Here is a 21,220-nt window from a genome sequence, read left to right on the forward strand (position 1 = left end):
GTAATCACTAAATTACCCTTTTGATTGTAAATAGAGACAGAAAAAAGGCAATTCTGGAGACAGTAGATGTTCTTCCTTCCCATCCAGATTGGATTAGGTTATGTGATGGAAGGCATGAGTGGGGAGGGTTCTGGAATGGAGCTTCAAGGTTGCCAGGAGGGGGGAGAGACATTCCAGGGGAACCACCTCGGTCCCCAGCCGGAGTGTGGGAAAACCAAGAGAATGACACTGTCACCTCCCTAGGGCCTCATGGTTATAGTAACCGTTGTTGTGGTGTAGATTTAGTCTGGTGAGATTCTGTCTATTAGGTGTAAGCTAATAAAGGAGCTTAACTGTTTTGGGCTGTCTCGCTGTTGTTCTTGGGCTGAATGTGACATCAGTCTCCATCACAGGTTATAAGTAAATCTGAAAAGAGAATATCCTTAGGAAAGTAGATAAGGCTAAGGGAAAGTCCCTGGATACTGGAGGCATCCCAAGGGAAATTGATAAAGGGGATGTACAGAGGGAAAATCTTCTTTAGAAACATGCTGCCAGGAAGTGATAGCAGAGACAAGCAGATTGAAAAACCCACTTATGAATTATCAATAACATATTGTATTAGGTACAGAAAACCAGTTGCTCAAGAAAGAATAGAATAGAATTCTAGAACTAGGACATGAAAAGCTTTTTTCTGGACATTTGAGTGGAGAGAAAAAAACACTCTACCAAATATTATGTAGGTTCTACTAGCCAAGGATCAGAGGAGATGTCAGTAGGCCTGTCAGGCATGTAGAGAATGCCAATTGGTCAGGAGAAAAGGAGTAAAGGGTAAAGCTATACATATGCTTATAATGCTGGAACCAGTTTCAAACAGTACATAGTAGTATGAACATAGTAGGTCTTGTCCTGGCAACAGCCGAAGGAAATAAATACATATTAGTGGTTTGTAACTTTGTAACACAGTATTCTGAGGCAGCAGCACTACAAACTACTAATTTAATTTAATTTAATGTATGAGATTTGCTATGGCTACCCATTCCAGAAGACTGTGGACCTCTTGCAAAATCTGAAGAACAGTGAAACAATTAAAACAGTTAAAACCTACATAAACACAGCCTGGACTAAAACAACTAGAACAATAAACAATACAAAAATATGACAGTGGTCTCAACCTGCCTGCAACTTAACAGATAGCAGATACATTAAATAGAGTGGTATACTCATCATATCTTGACAGATCAAGGAAGTCATTTTTAGTCAATCCTCCTAAAACATCCCTAAAATCCCATCTCTATGGTATTAAAAGATATGAGGACAGAATACTTGATTCAGACTCTCAAGCACATGTTAAGAAAAATATGCAGAATGGTATCCCATTCATTGGGATACCTGGTTGCCATGCCTCATGTTTGTATACAGGGAAGAACTGAAAACCTCAACAGGATTTAGTCCTTTCAAAATAGTATATGGGTATAGTCAAAACTGGAGTAACAAGCAAATCCCCTAAAAATCTGGTTGAATATGTAGTGACTTAAATTGATCTGGACAGTGAAAAATATAAAATTAAAAATGACATATAAGAAAAGACAATCCTGTCCTTTTCTGGAGTAAGAATAATCAAGAGCTCATGGATAAGAAATAAAAGGTTTGGACAGTACCAGTAATCAGGAAGTGCAGATCAAGCAATATCTGTCACTATAAAAAGAATGTCTAAAATCTGATTCAAATCTTCCAAACTACATTTACCAGTGTGCCATGTTAGTGGAGCATGTCATTGATACTGGGATGTCAAACCAGTATGATAGAGACCCCATTTGTTGCAGAGAGACTCCAGAAAGTATTAGAAAAAGAGGTGGATAAAACTTTGAAACTGGGAGTGATTGAACCATCTCACATTGAATGGTATTCCCCTATTGTGTTGGCGCCAAAACCAAACAGTGAGATCTAGTTTGGTATAGACATGCAACAGGTGACTTTAATCACTAATTCAACAGCTATCTAATGCCTGGTATAGAAGATCTAGGTAGACAAAGTAATGCCCAGTATCTCTCTACTATCAACTTGATAACTGGATATTGGCAAATACCATTAAAGAAGAAGTCAAAGGAAAACGAAAATCTCTCCATAATATGGCAGGTTGTTCTGCTTCTAATTCCATTTAGTGACAGAAGCTTTAATCCTATAAGGGTTTAAAAACCTCTGTGTATACATGCACTCAGCTAGGGAAGAATACATAACAACCGACGACGCTACCTGAGTTATTTGCCAAATCTCCATCATTCTCCGAATTTTTTAAGATTGTTTTTATATTGTATTTTAATTGATTTTATCTCTGCTGTAAACCGCCCAGAGTCATTTCAATGAGATGAGCGGTGACAAATTTGATATATAAATTAAAAAAAAAATAAAACTGTTCTTTCCTGAGTAATCGGGGGATTGGGAGTTGGGAAGAGAGGGGGAGCACTCCAAAGAGAGATAGCCAGCTTCCATATACTCTATCATATAGGTTTCTTCAGGGCATATAAAATGGAATGCTTTCTCTATTTTTATGGATTGTGTAGATCTGTAATGGAGAAGTTGATCTGTTAGGTAACTTAAACCCAGACCGTTCTGGGTTTTGTGTGTCAGCAGCAAGATATTGAAGCCTACTATGTAGCTAATAGTCTGATGTAACATGTGCATAGCCCATGGATACACAGCATTCTGTCTGCAGAATTCTGTAGCAGTTGCAAATTCTAAACCAAGTATTCAAGTTTTGCTTCTTCTGTTTCATTAAAAACACACACACACACTTATTTTAATGTGATATTATTGTGATAAGCCTAGTTTTCACCACAACATCTCACCATTCTTCACATATCCATGCATCCATCTAAACAAACTCTATCTTGGTTTTTCTTAGAAATTGAAAAAGGATCCTTACACAACAACAATGGGAGGGTTTTCCAAAGTGACCAACTATATTTTTGACAGTTTACGAGGAAGTGACTTAACAAATCAGCAGCGGCCTCCATCAGAAATGGCAGACTTCATTAGTGATGCTATTCCAGGACTAAAAATAAATCAACAGGAAGAACCAGGATTTGAAGTCATTACACGAGTGAGTTTTAAGTTCTTGGAAGTTTAGATGATAACAGGATATTCATTTGTGGTGGTTTTAAAATGAATGCCTTGGCAATAATGTAACAGATTTTTTATACATGTCTTAGATTGATTTAGGAAAACGACCTGAAGCTCATAGAAGGCAACCAGTATCAGTTGAAGAGTGGACTAAGAATATGGATTCTGAAGGAAGAATCTTGAATGTGGACTCTATTAAACAAATGATATTCAGAGGGGTAATATCTTAAGTTATCTCTTTAAAAAATGTGTGAATTTTTTTATATATATATATATTATAGCTAGTTAGAAATACTAAAGTCTGATTAGCCTTTAACAATGATAAATGAACTTTAAAACTATGGAAAAACGATTTATTTTAAGACTAGTTTTGAGGTTAATAATTCATTAATTAAATAAAAACAAACTGTAAACCAATTTCAGAGATTATTAGTATGTAGATGTCAGCCAGAAGTGCTATGTTATTATATAATGGTGATCTGGTTATTACCAAATCAATTGTAGGGGCCAGAATCCAGGAATAACAATCCCTTGGAGTTAAATTGTTTAGTATAGTGTTTAGTGAGTTGGACTAAGACTGGTGATGGGTCCAGATTCAAGGCCATCTTCATCCATAGAAGCTCATTGGGTTACCTTGGACCAGTCAGTTTATGTCTGCACAGCCTACCTCAAAAGATTACTGTCATGGAGAAAAATTGGATAGGGAATGCTGTGTATGCCTACTTGAGCTCCTGGATGAAAGATAGGATATAAATCTGAAAAACAGAGACAGTATGCAAAATACATAGAACAAATAATAATAGTATTCTACCAATCCTTAAAGAGAGAAACTAATAGAATGTGCTAACTTTACTATAATGTTTAACTTTTTTCCAAATCTACATTTTTATATAAAGAGTACCTCGTTTTCATTTGTATCATTCATATAAAAGATACATTGAGGAGGGAATGTGCTCTGAAGTACACAGATGAAGTATCAGTAAGAAGATGAAAGCAGATATGATCTGTCTATCTGCATGCCACTTGGATGGCTGCCTAAATCTTTCAAAGCAAAGCAAAGCAATAACTTCTTTGTTACTATACCTCATAGTCATTTTTAAAGCACTGAAATGAAATGTTTTGATAATTATAGGAAGTCATATTCCTTCTAAGGTTTCTCAGTCTAAAAATTGATGACACAAGCCAAGGGAAAACAAACAGGCTAGAGAGAGAGAGAAATAATACGGAGAAGAAGTTACGAAAGGCCAAACTATTTTTATTAGTGCTACAAAATTAAGCCTGGGAAACCAAAATCTGAAATATTATAAAAAAATAGAAAATTAACCTACTCATGAAAATATGGGAATCATCTTGACTACATCACAAGAGATGAAACAAAGGAATTTGAGCAAAGACCCAGTAGAAATAGTAGGTAGCAATTAAGGATGGCAGCCCTACCCTTATGGAACTACTTGCTTTCTTTGTTCCTGGTTGTCTTGTTTTACTTAGAAAGTGCCCAGTGTTGCCTTTATCCTTTTTTCTTTTTCTCCCAAGGGGCTCTGTCATGCTTTGAGGAAAGAAGTGTGGAAATTCCTGTTGGGTTACTATCCTTGGAATAGTACTAGGGATGAGAGGACAAGTATGCAGAAAAGGAAAACGTAAGCATGATATTTTAAAACAGTGAGACAGTAGTGACATGTTGAAGCAGAAGCAAAATTGTGGTGGCTGGATGTCATGCCTTTCTGTGGGATTGGGGAATGTGGCTTAAGTTTGTAGGGTAATGACATTGTGAGTGGTTGTGCTGAGATTTTGGAGGCATGAAGTTTTCTATAGGGGTATGTCTATGATTTGTACACTGATTTTATTTTGCCAATTGTTAAAAATTGGCAGTAAAGCATGCATTTATCGTTTTCTGGTTTGCTGCCAAATTTCTTTGGTATGTTCTGTGGGTTCTCTTAGGCCCCAAAACAAGATGTGGACCACACATTGCCCATTCCTTCACTAAATATGTGTAACCAGGGTTTAGTATAGGGATAACTGTCATGTGAGATATAAACTGTGTGTTTGGAGGACAGCATTTAATCTTAGATTGTTAAATTATATTTTGTGTTCTTAATGAGTTATACAGGCTAAAGACTATGGAAAAGTCATAACTTTGGGGTTTTTTAGTGTGAATGTTATTCCTATGCAAAGTAGTAACTACCAACTAGTTACTTACAAATGTACCATGTGAACTTGCTTGCTTTCTTTTAAATGCTCCATATTTCAAATTACACAATATCATTATCATGCTTTATGATTTTTTATTTATTTTTTATTCTTTAGAGATGAGTATTTCAGGATGAAGCTTCAGTGGAAATCTGTCAGTGAAGAACAAGAAAAAAGAAACTATAGATTGAGGGATTACAGAAGTCTTATTGGTAATTTTTAGAAGTATAGAATTCCATACAATATAAATATTAGAGATAAACTAACATTTTTCCTATTATTAGGATGAAAATACATTGTATGTTTTTTAAAGATGATTTCAGTACATCTGAGTTACTCTTACTTGCAGTACTCTTCCCATGTAAACAGATAACATAGGCTTCAAGCTGTTTCAAAAATGCAGTAAATCTGTGCTTTTTTTTTTCCCCCCAGAAAAGGATGTAAACAGAACTGATCGAACAAACAAATTTTATGAGGGTCAAAATAATCCTGGATTGATACTGCTTCATGACATTTTGATGACCTATTGTATGTATGACTTTGATCTGGGTAAGTAAAGCTTTATATAGTTTTATTGACCCTGTGAAGTGTTATTTCTTGAAATTAATCTGGAAAAACAGTCTGTGTTCATTATTAAAATTTTAATTAAGAGATGAATAAGATGGGGCTTTTTATACAAAGAGAGGGTCACTTTTAGTGCTTTTGATTATAGACTCACCATCTCAGAGTAAATTTTTCCTTCGTGAGCAGGTTGGTACCAACAGGAGTGACTAGTGCCTGTTGTTTTCTACTTTTATCTAGTATACAGTCTTGGCCTTGCCATTTTTGACAATATATAGATTATCAGAGATAGGATCTGTCCTACCTTGTTCCTTATAAATAACAGTTCCTCCTTTTTTCCAAAAGGTATGTTCTATGTTGTTTCTTTCTGCTTCTCAGCTCCATTTTTCATTCACTGTTATTAATTGTTTGGGACACTTTGAATATTAGGATATTGGTTCTAGATGAACCATGTTACAGTTGTTTTCTTCCAGTTCACTTATTTATTTAGCTCAGCATTCATTAACGTGAGAGTTAAAGTCTAATATATTCAGTAATTATTATATTCAAATAATTACTTTTGAGTTTTACATTCTGCTAGTTGTACTAAGGAATATGTTCTGAATATAGAAAGAAACTAGGAATATTTTGTCTGTTTAAAAAAAACACATGTGTTTCATCTTAATACTGACAGGGTGAAGTAAGATGGTGGATAATATGTCTTTTTTCTTTAATTTTTTCTAATTTTATTGGAGGAAGAAACTGTTATTTAGAGTAGAGAAGGGATCTTTTTATGATGGCCAATAGAAATAACATTTGATTACTTTCCCAGAAGATAAAGATTGTAAGCCATGTATTTTTGTTTTTTGTGGAGGAACATTCTGTCAAATAAGCTCCTATCCAAATCTAGGGTGATGGAACCTAGACACAGGTTTACTGCTTAAGCGAGAACTAAGATGTATTATGTTTTGCTATCCATGATTTGCCAAAAGTAAGATGTGGCCGCATCCTCTATTTTTTCTTTAACTAATTTTTCTTTATGGAGAAGAGAAAAGGCTTTTCCCTCTTCAAAATAGAGGTCATGATCCTGCCACTTGTGAGAATTTCTGAGTCACACTCTGGAGGAGATGGGCGGCATATAAATTTAATAAATAAATACATAAAATTTAATGTTAGTCTAAAAGGATATGGTCAACTTTGCTAATTTAATATATGATTTAATATAATTCTCATATCTCCATATCATGTTACCATTCAACATTTTTTTAAGTAGAGTAGCACTGTAAATAACATGCAGAAAAAGTAAATTATATTAGGTAACATCTTAAAATACAGAATATAACATACCTTTATTATATTTCTTATTTATCTTTTAGTACATTTATATTGTAATCTTCTGTCATGGAAGAGGTCCAGTATTAATCAGACATACTTACTTTTAACACTTTAATCTCCTTCATATAAAAAGGTATTAAAAAGTACTGGAATTATTTTTTATTTTTTGGTGCTTATTTGTATATCTACTGTATATGTATACCTATTTGTATATCTTTTTTAAGGATTTGTTCTTAGTTCCAAAATTTGACAACTCAGAAAGGAGAAATGTTAGATGGGCGGCGCATAAATTTGATTAATAAAATAAAGTTCATGCTTTTCTTTTAAGGATATGTTCAAGGAATGAGTGACTTACTTTCACCTATTTTGTATGTGATGGAGAATGAAGTGGATGCTTTCTGGTGCTTCACATTGTACATGGATCAAATGGTAAATATTTTCATCTACTGTATTATTGTTCTCTTAAGTTAATATTGGAAAATGTTATTTCCTTGTGTCACCTTCTCTGTTTCTTCATCGTATATTTCTTATTGAATAGTATACTCAGACATAAAGTGTTAAAAATAGCTGCAATATATGACGTCAGTAGCAGACAGAATATTCTGAATTGTACCTATATAGTCACAGTGCAAATTGTTTTTTTAAAGGAGACTGTACATATAATTTGTGTCTTATGAAGTTCTCTTTCCTGATTAGCAACTTGAATCTGCTTGAACCTTCCATTCTAGTTGATCATTATTAAATTTGTATTTAAATTTAAGAACTGGTACCTGATTTTTTGTTGTCTTCCCTCCTGAGCCATTTCCCCAGGTGTCACTTAGATTATAACCTGGTAGATAGGAATTCTTGGATTTTGCCAAACATATCTAGGCTGCTCTGGGACTCTGTTTGGCTGAATAATAGAATAAAATGCTTAGAGTTTCACCTGAGATCAGACATAGTAATGCATTGAATGCATATTCACAAGGATTTTGACCTAATAGGGTTCAATTTATTTTCTTTGAGAATTCCTCCATAGCTTTTCTTTCTGCTGAAAAGGGTGGAACCTACACAAAATTCTTTCATTCATATATGTGAATGAATGAACTTAGTGTGGATTCTACTCTCTCTCTCTCTCCCTCTGTGTGTGTGTGTGTGTATGAAAACACACAGACTTCATCTGTATGCCCTTTCCATATAAATTAGCATACACAATGGAATCCTGTGTTCGTTGTCATGCAGATAATTATTTATCAAGCCCAATATACATGCAATAATACTAACTTCTGTAATCTATTATTGTTATTTATCCCAATTCTTTTCAGAAGGCAGCTATCATACATTTTGAAGTATATAGGTATATCAGTTCAGTGAATTGATGGATATGGACAGCCATATGTGAATACACTTGGACATATGGTGTAATTTATTTAGAAACAGACAGAGGTATCCATACTTATCATAGTTTTCATTTACATTTTTGTTGAATTAAATAATTCTATCAACTGTGAGATTGACCCCATCCTTGAAATCCTTCTGGAAGTCCCTTAAAACATGGCTGTGTCAGCAGGCCTGGGGATCTCAAGGAAATGGCAATTTGATAAGATGGCTACATTGTTTTTAACATCAATTTTCTCCACTATCTTGAAACTAATAATATTATTGATCTTTTAATTGTAGTTTTTAACATTTGGATTTTATTATTGTTTTTATGTAAGCCGCCTAGAGTCACTTTATTGTGAGATAGGTGGCTATGTAAATGTGATAAATAAACTGTTAAGACCAGAATTAGATTTAGACTTAAAAATGTTTTTATATAGTTGTATTGTCTTATCACTGTTTCTGAGTACTCACATAAAATATTCTATTTGCTTCTCATCAAGCATCAAAATTTTGAAGAGCAAATGCAAGGCATGAAGACACAGTTAATTCAACTGAGTACTTTACTTCGCTTATTAGATAGTGGATTCTGCAACTATTTGGGTATGTATAATTTAAGGAAAAAAAGTTATTCTAGATATTTCTTTAGACCATTTTCTGCATCAGTTATTTTCTTTGTTTTCAGTAGTCTTTATTTTTAGATGGCAACCTGTTTCATGCATAACTTTGACCCAGGTTTTCTTAATTGTGGTTTGTAGAGCAAGTTTTCCTAATTCACACATCTCTAGCCTAAAGCAAGCATTATGCCCTATTGTTAAATGTGAATCAGGTGATCTGTTTTAGCCTATCTGCATTCATAGTTCAAATAACCTTTGGTTAGCAATGATTAGATTTTTATCCTGAACTGAGAATGAAAGAGGCATGGCAATTATTATGTTTGTCTATGGCATCATCACTTCACCCATAAATTCTCTTCACCTGTCTTGTGAAGTTAAAATAATTTTCTAACAGGTTTTATGTATTTTCCCCCCATTTCTTTAGAATCTCAAGATTCAGGCTATCTTTATTTTTGTTTCCGATGGCTTCTAATAAGATTTAAAAGAGAATTTAGTTTTCAAGATATTCTTCGCTTATGGGAGGTAAGAAAAGTAGTGGTTTTATGGCAGCATTTAAATTTTGATGCACTGGCTTAAATGCAGAAAACTTGATATTCTAGAGAACAAATAAACTATTTTCATTATTTTTTCCTGGTATAATTTATTTTCCCCTAAAAAGTGGAAAATTCTTTCATGACTCTGATTATTAAGTTGTGGAAATATATCTAAGTTGAATTATAGTTCAGCTAAAGTGTTCAAGTTTTTAAAAACATAGTACTGGAATATTTGTTAATAGCACAGAATACAATGTTAAGAGATCACCTAATGAACGGTGGCCAGATCAGGCATTGCATGATCGATTAAGAGCTCCAAAAGCAGATGGACCAGGACTCATTTTTGTGGGGATCTGAAGTTTTAAGTGGGAAAATGGGTGTTTTAAGCACCTATAAACTTGTTCTCCTTAACATTATCCCTACTCATACACACTCAAACTGCAAAAACAAAACAAAATAAAACAAAAAAGCCAAAAACTTTGACATGACCTACTCTGGGGAACATAAAAGAAATGCTGGCAGGCCGTACTTTTTGTATCCCTTATGCCACTTTGCCCACCAAAAGGTAACAATCCTGTTAGAAGATTTTGCCTTTATTTTTTTAGTCCCAAAATGGTGACCTAAAGTTTATATTTTACATGTAATTTATATGAAAAATAAATTTATCATTAAATTGAATAAACTAGAATATACACAGTATTGCAGTAAAAAGTGTAGAAAAATTAGAGGACATCCAAGATACAGATACTGTGGGGTGTCATAAGGAAAAGTTTAAGATTTATATATACATTAATACACTCCTTCGAAACCAAACAAAACCAAGTTATTTAAATAATCCTGGAGAACTAATAACGTTTTAGCTTTTTTTAGTCATGTAAAAGGGAAATCATAACAATGGTATCTACTTGAAGGACAGAAGCTGGAAAGATTCAGTCTTTCTGTAACAATGCTGTATTGGATCAGGTTACAGAGAGAGGAGATAGTGGGACTATAACCATTTATCCTTTGATCTGATGTCTAGTGTGCAAGCTATCACATATTATCAATTTTTAGTCATGCCCATTATTATTCATTGCCTTCTTTGGAATCATTCCACTTTATCTACTTTCTTTTTAAAGTAGAGTGCCTAGCATTAGATGTAGACTTTTAGATGAGATCTGACTAATGTAGAATTATATCTTCTGGAAACTGTAGCTCTATTAAAACACTCTAAAATATTATTGCCTGTTTTGGTGTACCATTGCACTATTGATTCATGTTCAGCTTATGGAACAGTTCATTATTTACTATATATCAAGATAAGTATTTTTTTCTTAAATATAAAACTGCATTTATCTCTTTAATTTTATTTTGATGCATTCCAATGTCCATTTTTATTATATTTATTCTTCTGTCTGTAGTGTCTTTAGTTCTCTCCCTTTTCTGTGTTGTCTGAAAATTTGATAAAGGTTCTACCTACTTCTTCATCTAAGTCATCAATAGTGCTCCACTCCTCTACCTTCTTCAAGTTTATGAGAAGCCAACTTTACCTTTTCTTTTTTTTTGGAACCAGTGATGTATCCAGCTGATGGTAGGATACTTGTAGGTGGATGCAGATGTTACACATTAATGACCAATTAATTCTCTCCTTTTCCACCAAATGGGATAGAAATTTGAAAGTAGTGCTACATATCACTGTCCTTGTTAGTCAAATTATGCAAATCATAGTTAATGATATATTCAAGCTTACCTTATTTTGACTCTTGTTTTTTTTCTTTTCCTCCTCCCCCAATTTCTCACTACAATACAGTACTCAAACACAGTAACATTCTCTTTTCTTAGATGTGATTTTTCAAGGCAATAGTACTATTAACAGCTTCATGATGTTCTACTTTTGTTAAGGCCAGAGCAGTCCTACTTGCTCCTAATTAACTGCCTTAGACATTCTCAATTCAGCAGAGTGAAATTAAAGGAGAAATAGCTCCCTTTGTACACAATGGGAAAGAAATACTTTAGCCCACTGAAGGGCTGCTTTTTCCTCCAGGTGGAGGATATTCATTATTTAGCGCTCTCTTCTGACTCACCATTACCACCCTTTCCTTTTTCTGTCTCCTGACTTAGAGCGGTATTTTCAGGAGAGAATGGCTACAGATCTTTAAGCACTTGGAGGAAAAAAATCTAATCTATTCAGTGGGTTCTGGAATAGTGCCCCAAGGGCCATAAGATTGTGGCCTAAACTGGGCAAGTCCTTTTATAGTAAGATAATTGGACAAAGGTAAATGCTTGCCCTGGAAATTCAGCTTCACAGTCTCTGTTTCTTTTCTTATCACCCCACTATTAGTATAAGGAAGATCTGCCTGCCTTACTGCTTGGAAACCAACAGTGTACCCCACTATTTGAGGGACAATGTAATGAGAAATTATTTTTTTCCCCATTTTCTGTAGTTTTTGCAAGATGAATACAGAGATGAGATAATATCCACTATAAAGAAAATAAAAAGGGACAAGGAGTTCCAGGATGTCAAATGTCGAGGGGCAGACATGAGAAATATTAATGAAAATGTGGAGTTTTAAAGTCTCACGTGAAATGGGTCATAGTTAGATTTTTTTTTCAAGGGAAATCTTAAAGATAGGTTTAATTATGTATCTCTAATGTTTCTAGACATTTCTTTTTTACCTTCTCTGGATTCCTGTTCCTCTTTGTTTTCTCTCCTAGTGAAGAATACACAAATTCATTCTTAGCCATGTTGAAGTAGTTTTGTTTCCTGACAGCCTATGTTACTTACCCTATTATGCCAATTTTTGGGTTTTGTTCCCTGACTTTCAGTAACATGTATTTCCATGTAATAATTTTTAAGCCTTATTAGAAATATATAAAGTTAGTTGTAGATGGCTGATGCTAACAGCACATTAATTGCTCTGCCTTTTTTCTTGTCAGGGCCTTCAGAAAAATCTGTAATAAGAAATGAGCTATACATACAAAATACAATACCTTGCTTATGAACTATATAGATAAGGTTGATTGACATGTAAATTGATTCAACTGAAATATCAATACACACATACACACACACACGGCATGGAAACATTTATTATATGACAAAAAGTTTAAGAGATGAGCTAATGCAGTGGTTTTTGTTTTTATTTTATTTTATTTAAAACATTTGTATGACGTCCCATCTTAGAGTGCAACTTTGGACAGCTCTCACAACCACCATAAAACCATAAAACAATTGATATGCAAATTCCATTAACTGGAGAGCCAGGATGGGCCTTTGCATGGCACATCAAAGGCTCCCAGGTGATGGAAACAGTGTGTTGGGGAGAATTTGGAGTATTAATGAGTGATTTGGATGTTGTAAGCATAATCCTGACCTACTGTGATTTTGCAGAGCAAAATTTAACAATCCTATACAAAATCCTTACTTTCATTGTTTTTAACATCCAAAATTATGACTTAAAAAATAAATGGGTACAAATATGAATAAATTGAGTTGCATTTAAAAATGTATAGAGGTGAGACTTCCATGATTAAACAACCTTTTTAATAGAAGAAAAGTTTAAAGCATTTGTTTATGGGCTGAAATGTGTACATTTCATATTAACCAATTGACTAAACCAAAGGAATACTTCTATGAAGACAGTGATACTTCATTGGTTCTGGTAGATGGAGATGCTTCTTCTGTGTCCAAGCAAAACAAAACAAAACAAAAATTGCAGACTGTTATGGAAAACTGTGTTCAGAACAGCACATAATATACATACATTCATTCTTAATATTTTTTAGTTCACTGCATTTAAGAATACATATTTACTCTGGACTAAGTTTCATGTTGACTCTTTCCTCAGTGAATGTTCAAGATAGTAGCTGAAATATCAATATGAAGTATTTTATTATATTTTTCTCTATAGAAGTTTATTTAACCATCGGCTTGCACTCTGCTGACACTATAGTTTGTGTTGTCTGTGTGCACAGAAATGGCTTAGGTCAAAGATTTTCAAGCATTTTCATGCTATGGGACCTGTTAGTTTTTAAAAAAAAATTCCTGGAACCCCCAATCAAGAGTCAGAGCTCTAAGTGATAGAGAAATGGCTTTGTTTGAATTAACCTTTGTGTGAGGAGTCTCTCACAGTATCCCATCAACTTTTCATGGAACCTTTCTAGAGTTGCACAAAGCACAATTTGAAAAACCCTGGCTTAGAAGATAGGCGACTGGAATCCAACGTTTCTGGAAGGAACCACAGGCTTCCTACCACTGATAAACAGTATAAATACTATTGAAAATATTTTTGTAGAAAACTAAAACCTCTGCCAAATAATGTTTTACTAACAAAAGAATTATTACTAAGATCATTTTGGTTACTAAACAAGGCTATTTTCTGTTACTAAAATGGCCAGATTAGATTCTTTTCTTTATTCATCAGCAACTTGAATGTTTTACTAGGTGATGTGGACAGATTTGCCTTGTCAGAATTTCCACCTTCTTATATGCTGTGCTATTCTGGAATCTGAAAAACAACAAATAATGGAGAAACATTATGGCTTTAATGAAATACTCAAGGTATCTGTTGCATTAAAGTAAATCTAGACTATTTTTCTATCTTTTCTGTCTTGGTTGTTAAAAAATGAATAGCATTCTATTCTAAATCCTGTAGGAAGTGAGAGAGGTTTAACAAATGTTGGTAGTCAACCATACTTATTCTGTGATGAAAGATACTCATCTTAATGTTGAGTTAGCAGACAACAGTAATATCAAAAGAAACATAAATCAGATTGTTCATATACAGAATGCTGGTTATTTGATTTATAAAGCAAGCAGTGGAACTTCTTTTTTGTCCTGAAGCAACCACAAAATCTTCCTATATGCATTGCCCTAGGACAAAGGCTTCAAGTAGAAATAGGAAGTTCTTGGTAGAACTGGTGGAGGGAAGTTAAGCTATAGTGAGTAAAGTTACCCATGGTTCAATACAAACAAAAAAACATCCAAAGGCTATTCCAATGTATTACTTCTTAGGAAAATGGCAATCCATTATGTTGTCCACTCTCAGTACTCAGTTCAATAGTGGAGGCAGCTGTTGGCTGTGGCTTAGCCCAGAGAACTGACCAGCTTAAAACTACCATATCAAGCATTCTAAATCCAACAGGGTGTATAATTTATGTACTATATTTTACCCAAAAGAAGTCTCTGAATTTAAGATGATGTACACTTCCAGTAAAAAGAAAGATTGGATGAATAAGAGGAAGAATGTTGCTTTGTTACCATATTCTCAATATATCTAAAATGTTCCTTCAATTTTAAGTGTAAATTATTTGGGCAAAGCTAGTCTTCCTTTCACAAACATACATAGAGAACTAAATCTCAATTGTATTCTAATAGTGGAAGTGTATTAATCAAGATAGCAATAACCTTTAAAAGAAAATGCCAAAATTCTGTAACTTAGAAAGTTACACATTTAATATAACACACTTCATCTTTTCCTACACTGACCTTATTTTTTTCTTTATTTTATATTAGCATATCAATGAATTGTCTATGAAAATGGATGTGGAGGATGTACTTTGCAAAGCAGAAGCTGTTTCTATGCAGATGATGAATTGCAAGGTAAAAAGTGAAATGCTTTTTATAAGTAGTATGTGAAGAAATCATGGGTAGCTTAAACTAATCCTTCAAAACATGGACTGCAGTGTTTGGAAGTACACTGCGTGCACAATTATTAGGCAAGTTGTATTTTTGAGGATGAATTTCATTATTGAACAACTACAGTGCTCTCGGTCAATCCAAAATGTTAATAAACCTCAAACCTGAATATTTAAGAAAGTAAAAGTGAGGTTTTGGCTTTCTTAGGAGCATATCTATGTGTGCACAATTATTGGGCAACTATTAGTGTGCAGAATTATTATGCAACTAAATGAAAAACGAAAATTCCCCCATCTCGCTTGTTTATTTTCATCTGTTAAAGTGAGAATAATAACTCAAAATTTACAAATAAACATTTCTGACATTTCAAACAAAAAATCAGTGACCAATATAGCCAGGCTTCTTTGCAATAACAGTCATAAGCCTTCCATTCATGGAGTCTGTCAGTTTCTTGATCTGTTGACGATCAACTTTTTGTACAGCCGCAACTACAGCCTCCCAGACACTGTTCAGAGAGGTGTACTGTTTTCCTTCACCGTAAATCTCCCATTTGAGAAGGGCCCACAAGTTCTCAAAAGGGTTTAGGTCAGGTGAGTAAGGGGGCCATGTCATTATTCTTTCATCTTTGAGGCCTTTACTGGCTAGCCACGCAGTGGAGTACATCAGTGCATGCAATGGAGCATTGTCCTGCATAAACATCATGGTCTTCTTGAAAGATGCAGACTTTTTCCAGTACCATTGCTTGAAGAAAGTGTCTTCTAAAAACTGGCATTAGGTTTGGGAGTTGATTTTGAGTCCATCTTCAGCCCGGAAAGTTCCAACTAACTCATCTGTAATAAAACCAGCCCATACCAGTACCCCACCTCCACCTTGCTGGCGTCTGAGTCGAAGTGGAGCTCTGTGCCCGTTACTGATCCAGCCACGGCCCCATCCATTTGGTCCGTCAAGAGTCACTCTCATCTCATCAGTCCATAAAACCTTTGAAAAATCTGTCTTCAGATATTTCTTGGCCCAGTCTTGCCGTTTCAACTTATGTGTCTTGTTCAGTGGTGTTCGAGTTTCAGCCTTCCTGACCTTGGCCATGTCTCTGAGCACTGAACACCTTGTACTTCTGGGCACTCCAGGTAGGTTGCAGTTCTGGAATATGACAGCACTGGAGGATAATGGGTTCCTGGTAGCTTCACGTTTGATTCTTCTCAAATCTTTGGCAGTTAATTTGCATCTTTTTTTCTCAACACGTTTCTTGCGACCCTGTTGACTCTTTGCAACAAAATGTTTGATGGTTCTGTGGTCACGCCCCAATATCTTAGCAATTTCAAGAGTGCTGCATCCCTCTGAAAGACTTTTTGCAATTTTTGACTTTTCAGAGTCAGTTAAGTCTCTTTTTTGGCCCATTTTGCCTGAGGAAAAGAAGCCGCCTAATAATTATGCACACCTTGATATAGGGTGTTGATCTCCTTAGGCCACACCCTCCCTCATTACACAAATACACATCACCTGATATGCTTATATCCAATAAGCATTCAGGTTTCTACAGTTTGGAGGTGGAAAATATGCATAAAAATGATGATATGGTCAAAATACTCACCTGCCTAATAATTGTGCACACAGTGTATAGAAGGAATACTTCGGAGTGATTGCCTATCTTGCTGATGCTCCTCCTCTGGCAACTGCCTCCATCCATTTGTTTTCTTACTTTTAGATTTAACGGCAGGATTGGGGCAGAAAGCAGCTATTGTAGCACTTTTCTGTTCACGAAGCAGTATTTTGCAGTACGTTGAATCTATTTTGTTTCCCTGACAAGATGGAACACAAAAGCAGATTTGCGGTCTGGTTTTGAGACCAGGATAGAATTTTGAGATTTGCCAACATACAACACTTCATTTCCTCTGCCAGGACAGTGTGATGGGATGTGGAATACCTTGAGACTTTGAACACTTCCTCTCCTTTTTTCTTTAATGTCAAGGTTATGTGCACATGTGAGACAAGATTAAAGAAAAGCAAGAAGCCATACTAATGTGCAGCATTTCCCCCTGCCTAGGAAAGTAATAAGTTCTGTTGCAATATTGCGACTCCTGGCTATTGTATTTTGCTGCTTTCTTAGGGACACTTGCTACTCACTTTTTCCTGTCAAATATGTTGTATGGTTTGATAGTTCATGTACTTACATTTATAAGCCATGTTTATATCGTTCAGTGTACTTCTGCATTAGGAAGTCTGGTGTCTTTGGGCAGGATATTGTTTCAAAACATGGCATACATCGGGAGGAATAACACCCCAGCAATCAAAAAGAGCTTTTGTCTTTTTTTTTTTTCTTCATAGGAATTACCTCAAGCAGTTTGTGAAGTTTTGGGGTTAGAAAATAGTGCTATGACAACGCCAGATTCAGATGCTGGGGAAGATGAGCCTGTCGATGGGATGAGTTACCTTGCATCAGTGTATCCAAACGTTTCTACGCCTGTTGCTGCTGCCAGCAAAAGAAATGAAAGCGTTCAACAAGCGGCACACGCGGCGTCCACAAACTAACGCTGGTGTCACTGGTTGCATTGTTCAGCAGACACTTTATTACGGCTGTTTTGTTTCAGGCACTTGGGTTGATATTTTGAGTTTGTGTTGATTAAGCTTTAATGAATTGGAAAAGAGATCATGTACTGTAATATTTCTGCATCAAAGCTTTATAACATGACATTATTTTTATAGTTTCTTCTACCAAAATAGCCTTCTGTTTTTCCAGTAACATTCCTTAATACATTTGTATAAAAGTGCTTTTTTTTTTTTTGTCTTTAGTGAAATGGGAATCAGACAATGTGAATGGCATGAAATAAATGGATCTTTTGCTTGTACTTTGAAAATACTTGGGCATGGATAGTTTTTGGATATCATTAAGATGTCACAACTCTTCTATACTACTTCCTAAGTAAAAAGATGATAACCTCCACAACATTGCTTTGTAAATGAAAGGATTGCATTCTTTTTCTGATGTTTACAAAACACTAAGTATTTGTGCAGACTGAATGTAGATTTGGAATGAAAGTTTCCGTTTGTGAAGTCCCTGATCCTGAATTTTGCATAATCCGGGATAGCATTTTTACATTTTCACACTTTTCTTATACATACATACTTATACATTCATATGTATGACTATTAAAGGATAAATCTATTTTTGACTAAACAGCTTTGGTTGCTAATTCAGGCAATTTTGTCCAGATTTTAATACACAGTTTAAGCCTAACTATTTTTGAAAATCATTTTTCTAAATGATAAATGTCTGAATATATTCTCCACTTAATATTCTTAGCAAGGGTTTCTTGCTCATTTAACTAATAATGTTTATCTTTGCTGAATAGTAGTATAACTGTTTAATAGTAATCAACCTAAATTGCATTTATATTAGACTAAACTTTTAAAAAACAGATAAAAATAAATATGAAATTTTAATTTCCTTCATTTGGTTCTGCCTAAGCTCCCTTTGGTGGCACATCTAGAACTGGAGTTTCCTAAGGTGGACTGATACATGCATATGAGAAAAATATAAGATTATACTATGTGATTATTCGACATTTTTAGTAATGTGGAATATGATAATTTCATGTATTTGTTTCTATTTGAAGACTATTGTATATATTATGAAATAAAATGCAAAGTTTACTTAAAGGTTTTTAATTAAGATATACTTAGGGAAAACCAAGTACGGAGTTCCTAGATTTCAAATGTTTAATGAGATGCACTCAGTTCTTTTATGGCATAACACTTTAGTTATAAAATATAGGAAGTTGATAAATGGGCTAAGTGATGGAGGAAATTAAATTCCTTGTCCTATAGGTACCAGTGGGGTTGTACTCATAAATAAGCTGTTGAATTTTGGTTCTCTGGTGATAAGCTTGAAAACACAAAATGTGATCCTCGTGACATTGTCAGTGTCTAGAAATCCCTTTTTCATAGTGACATTCTAATCCATATTCTGGCAGTAAAAAAGCTGGCATGCTTCTTCCAATATGGTTAAAGGTAGGAGGGTAGCTGTAGGGGCAAGAGGAGAAGGAAATATTAAATCATTCCCAACTACTTAGCAAATGCAATCTATCTCCAAGGGACTTTTTGGAGTACTTCTAGAGAGTGAAGAAATATGCCTGTGGTTTTAGTTGCTCACAAGATAAAGCAAACTCTTGCCTTAATATGAGAGAACTGATGAAATGGCAAGTTATTAACACATATATCAGAAGGTGAGATCTCTCCAATCCTTGGCTTTAATTTGGTTGGGTTACTTATCTTTTATCAGTTAATAACAAAATACCCCATACTGCAAATGGCAAGAATGCAGGACCCAGCATCACTAGGCTTTCATTTCCTGCTTACAGGAAATAATTTTTAGGTTATCTTGCCCTTTTTGTTCTGTCACAGAACTTTGGCTTTTGTATTATCATGTTAATACAACCATGGGGGGGGGGGGTTGTACTCCAGTCTATTGGCATGATTCCAAAATGAACAAAAGAAGAGGCTTACATGGAATAGTTCTCCCTCCCCCCCCTCTCTCTCTCTCTCTCTCTCTCACACACACACACACACACACACAGACACTACCTTTTAAGATTTTTTTAAATACTTGCAACATTGAATTTAGCTGGAAAGCATATTTAGGATATTATATATGCACATAGACTTCTGATTTTTCTGTTTTATTTATTTTACATGACAACTTCATTCAATGCTGAATATATCTTCATAAAAATAGTTGAACTGATTTAGTACTGAAACAAGCTGAACAATTGCAGCACATATCCCGGTGATATTACTTATTGAAAAAATCTGACATGCATAAAGCCTATCTAATTTAAGTCAGACAGAGATGGAGACAGAGATTTTTAAGGACCATTTACAGTAGATGCAACCACAGACAATGCACCTCTGTGCAACCAAATTTGCTTTGCAACAGATATGGGAGGGGGACTTTATAAAAACTTGAAGCATTGGGCATCATAGTACTTGTCATGTACGAAAGTGCTGTAGAATCCTAGAAACCTACATCTAAGTCTACTGAAATGAAGTGCCAGAGTTCTTTTGTTTATTGAAGCAAAGTTCATCTGTATGTGGCTAAAGAGTGCATCCTGGGCACTAAGCAGAATTGTCTTATTTGGATTCTTATTTCCTGGAATACACTTGTTTAACATATTGGATAATACAATTATAATTAATAAATATTCTGTACAGTCTCCACACTTTGGAACTTGCGCACTAAGTGAAATTTATTTTTATATATGGTACTTCATTGTATACCAATAAGTAATAGAAGGATGCCTTTGGTCTAATGTCAGGTGCTAACCTCAATCTTTCCCACAATCTTATTTCATTTATTTATTCAAAGTATGCACATGAAGAATGGTAAGAAAACGACTTTATAATCCTTTTAATCCTGTGATCACACTCAATGGATTAAAGATGATAGAGTGAAAGCTACTGAGAATATTAAGAACACTACTGGGAAAAGTATAAAATCCTCTTCATTCCTTTTTAAAATGTAATCTTTACTCAGTGACATGAAAAGTGCATTTCTTGTTAACTGAAACATAGAGCTGCCAAGCTTGCTCTGAGTATCAATGCCATGCAAATGTTCAAATGGCTCTCTGTAAAGAAACCACTAAACTAAAGTAGTCTGAAGACTACTGATAAAAGTATAGTACTTTTAAAAAATAGTACAAGTCAGAAGACGCAAACAGGAACTGCTGGTTAGTGTATGCGGTGGAAAGACAGAAGAAGAATCACGAAAGAAGTGTGTTTCTCTGCCACTTTCATGTGACAATCCACATCAGTCTTTCATCAGTTCTTCAGGAGGCGTATATAAACCTTTGCTGTGGGGAGGTGAGAGGCACTTGAATTGTTTCTTGTTCAGTACCAGACTGCTGGACAGCTCCCTGCAGACAGCATTGCCAGCCTGTTTC

The 21,220-nt window shown here is 34.8% G+C and overlaps 1 protein-coding gene across 2 annotated transcripts in view; it reads left to right on the forward strand.

The window, feature by feature from the left end:
• The window catches only part of TBC1D15 (TBC1 domain family member 15), a 36,869-nt gene extending 18,804 nt beyond the window's left edge, over positions 1–18,065 (forward strand). For both annotated transcript variants that reach the window (XM_007440989.3, XM_025174877.2), the window contains 11 exons: positions 2,882–3,079; positions 3,189–3,317; positions 4,633–4,736; positions 5,404–5,498; positions 5,719–5,835; positions 7,490–7,590; positions 9,024–9,123; positions 9,562–9,659; positions 14,094–14,210; positions 15,165–15,251; positions 17,610–18,065. In XM_007440989.3, the coding sequence (XP_007441051.1) occupies positions 2,882–3,079; positions 3,189–3,317; positions 4,633–4,736; positions 5,404–5,498; positions 5,719–5,835; positions 7,490–7,590; positions 9,024–9,123; positions 9,562–9,659; positions 14,094–14,210; positions 15,165–15,251; positions 17,610–17,813 (1,350 nt within the window). In that variant the 3' untranslated portion in view covers positions 17,814–18,065. The remainder of the gene's footprint in view (positions 1–2,881; positions 3,080–3,188; positions 3,318–4,632; positions 4,737–5,403; positions 5,499–5,718; positions 5,836–7,489; positions 7,591–9,023; positions 9,124–9,561; positions 9,660–14,093; positions 14,211–15,164; positions 15,252–17,609) is intronic.
• Positions 18,066–21,220: the final 3,155 nt, after the last annotated feature.

Source organism: Python bivittatus, unplaced genomic scaffold (genome assembly GCF_059951505.1).
Source record: "Python bivittatus isolate LINGU-HERP-01145 unplaced genomic scaffold, Pbiv_v1 ctg000330_np1212, whole genome shotgun sequence".
In the NCBI taxonomy this organism is placed as follows: Eukaryota; Metazoa; Chordata; class Lepidosauria; order Squamata; family Pythonidae; genus Python; species Python bivittatus.